Source organism: Hevea brasiliensis, chromosome 5 (assembly GCF_030052815.1).
Source record: "Hevea brasiliensis isolate MT/VB/25A 57/8 chromosome 5, ASM3005281v1, whole genome shotgun sequence".
Taxonomy (NCBI): domain Eukaryota; kingdom Viridiplantae; phylum Streptophyta; class Magnoliopsida; order Malpighiales; family Euphorbiaceae; genus Hevea; species Hevea brasiliensis.
In genome coordinates, this window is record NC_079497.1 from 10,126,935 (window position 1) to 10,130,003 (window position 3,069).

Consider the following 3,069-nt stretch of genomic DNA (forward strand, 5'->3'; position numbering starts at 1 on the left):
TATCATTTTATATTTAACTTGAAAATTAATATCATTAATACTTTTATATTTTTTATTTATAATTTTAACATTTTAATTAACATATTTTAATTTTGTTAAAATATTTTTTATTAATAACATAAAATATAAAATATTTATTTATATCTAAAACTTAAAATTAATTATAAGTTTTTTCTTTATCAAAAAATAATTACTTTATTATTTTATCTATATTTTTAAAGTTATTTAATTATTTAAAAATAATAATTATTTTTTTATTTCAATAATAAAATAAATGATATAGTATAATAGATTGGTAATTATATATTTATTTTAATAATATAATAAATAATATAATATATTAATTTAATAATTATATATTTAATTTAATAATAAAATAAATAATATAATATAATAAATTTATAATTTTATATTTATTTCAATAATAAAATAAATTATATAATATATACCTTTATTAGTCATTTCACATATCAACAGTAACAATTAAATATAATTTTACTAAACACTTAACATAAATCGGCTGTCATTAGCTACCGACTATCGGCTATCAGCTAACAGTAACAGCTCACAGTTATCGGTTGTATTTAACATTTAAGCCAAACAGACCCTTAGGAATTTATGCGAGTGTAATATAACACTTTTAAAATGAGAATGATTAAAATAATTTTTATATTTTTTTGCTAGTTTATAGTTAAATTTTACGATAAATATTATATTGATGAAATTAATAAATTTCATAATATAATAATATTTTATTTGTGTAATAAAATTTATTATGTTAATAAAAATTATTATAAAAAATACATGTTAAATAATATTAAAACAAATTATAAAATATAGTCTTTCACTCATATAAGTGTATTTCATAATTTCTTTACGTTATGCGAGTGAATAAACACTAAAACAAAAGCAGCTTTTCGCGGAACAAGTGTAACATCACATATTGATACTTAGTACAACAAAGATACAATGCCATACGATCAATAGAAATAAGAGTTAAATTAACAGAAGAAGAACTTCAAAATGAGCAGGCCTGAGTCAATATCACCATTCACCAGCAGAAGCACTCGACTGAGATGCAGGTGACTCTTGCTTCATATGTGAATTAATGTAAAATCACAAATTGACAATTACGTGGAAAACAAAGACCCATGCAAGCTTATTTCTTTTCATATGCATCCTCTTTCGGCCTAATCTCTATCCCAAGAACAATAAGCCCGCCTTTACAATCACCTCCTTTCACTTCCATAATGCTCATTTCCAATTCCCCTTCTTCACCATCCTTGTTAAAGAACTGGCCAAGTTCCATCTCCAACCATCCATCTTCTCTTTTCTGTGGATATTGACCATTGTTCTTCTCTCCGGTTGGTACTGCAGGTGATTGCGACCCTGATGCACGGCTGTGGCGGAATAACCCGACTTGGCTCGACAAAAATTGGCATAGCTGCTTCTCCTGCTGCTCTCTTTCTGCAACCAAATGAAAACTTCGCTTACAAACTTCAGCACCGGCAAGTCCCACAGTTACATCTACAGGCTGGTATTCAAATCCATAGGTTCTTGCAGTTGTCCTATACACAAGGTAAGCTCCATAGAGCGTGTCCTGGGATAACATACAAGTATCAATTTTACCACGGATTTCAAGCCAGCACACGCCAATAAGCTCAGCTACTTCAGCAAATCTGTTCAAATTTCATAATATAAATATATAGTCATTTAATCTTTGTAAATCAAATAAAGGGGATGAGGATGGATGCAAGACAGGAGAGACTGACAAACCTGGACTCAAGTTCAGAAGTCCATTTCCAGTATCTAGGAGTATCACCCCATGCGATCATGAGGTCCCTCGCAGAAAGCATGTAACATTTCTTCCCACTCAATTTGTCCAGTGAAAAGCTCTGTTTAGTTCAGAGGAAACATTAAACATCCATGCATATATAATAGCAGAAAATGATCTTACTGCCTCTTGAAGGGAGGAAGGAAGGGCAGCATCACAAAGCCAATTTTAGAAGGGAAATTGCAGGTAGAGAATAATTCAAATTTTACATGACGAACAAACAAAGCACGGATTATTAGGACAAAAAGGATTATTACACTGGTTCATGTCATAATCTAATCTCCATAAACTAAATAACTAAGTGATATTGACATTCGAAATTGACCCAATATAAAATATAATAAAGAGGACAGACCTTTTAACTAATGTACAATCGAAAAGAATATAGTACCTTCTTGCCGTCATCAATGAGGATAGGATTGTCGCAGAGACGGAGAAAGAGCTCTTTCTTGGAGGAAGTAGAGGCCAAGAGAGAAGAATCAGAGGATTGGAAGATAATAGAGCGATAATCTGGGGGAAGGAGCTGCTCCCAAACGGTGTCGGATTCCGCTGCCGACTTGAACGTGGAAGAGACCATAGACAACCTGGCTGCATCCCCAGGATCCGTAAACGACAGGACCTTTGCTACGCAGTCTTCAGGTAAGACGGACATATCTCCACCGGTATTCCCTGCCATGTGTAGATAAAGGACAACGAGTCTGTCGAACTCCATATATAGGGAGGAAAGGAAAGGTGACGAAGGAAAGCTTAGCGGTTAAGGAACTTTTTCAAAATTTAGAGGAGTGCTTATATATTTATAAATAAAAATAATTTTTTTATAAAAATAATTTTTAAAAAAAATTAATAATATATATTTATATTATGTATATAACAATATATATTTTTATAATTTATTTTAATTAAAAAATATTTTTATTAATTTAATTTTTGAGCATTTTAACCGATAAAAAATATTGAGAATCCATTAATAATAGAAAGCAGGGATGAATATTCAGTTCGAATCGAATCGAATTGAATAGAATCGAATTAAATTATAAAAATTAAATTATGTATTTTAGAAATTGAACTAAATTGAAATATGTGAAAAATCAAATCGAATCGAATCCTCTATTTCGGTTCAGTTCGATTTGGTTTAAACTTATCGGTTTTGATTTTTGATTGATTTTTAATTTATATTTGATTTTCAAGTTATTTTATCTAATTTTGATTTTGGTTTGAACCTAATAACCATTAAT

General features: G+C 29.6%; 1 protein-coding gene across 1 annotated transcript; it reads right to left on the minus strand.

Moving 5' to 3' along the window:
• Nucleotides 1-914: 914 nt before the first annotated feature.
• On the minus strand, nt 915-2,528 carry LOC131179897 (putative F-box protein PP2-B12). Its single transcript, XM_058146951.1, has 3 exons — nt 2,226-2,528; nt 1,777-1,895; nt 915-1,679 (listed from the first exon to the last, which is right to left on the minus strand). Exons 1-3 carry the CDS (start codon nt 2,508-2,510, stop codon nt 1,160-1,162), a joined length of 924 nt encoding a protein of 307 aa, XP_058002934.1. The 5' UTR covers nt 2,511-2,528; the 3' UTR covers nt 915-1,159.
• Nucleotides 2,529-3,069: the final 541 nt, after the last annotated feature.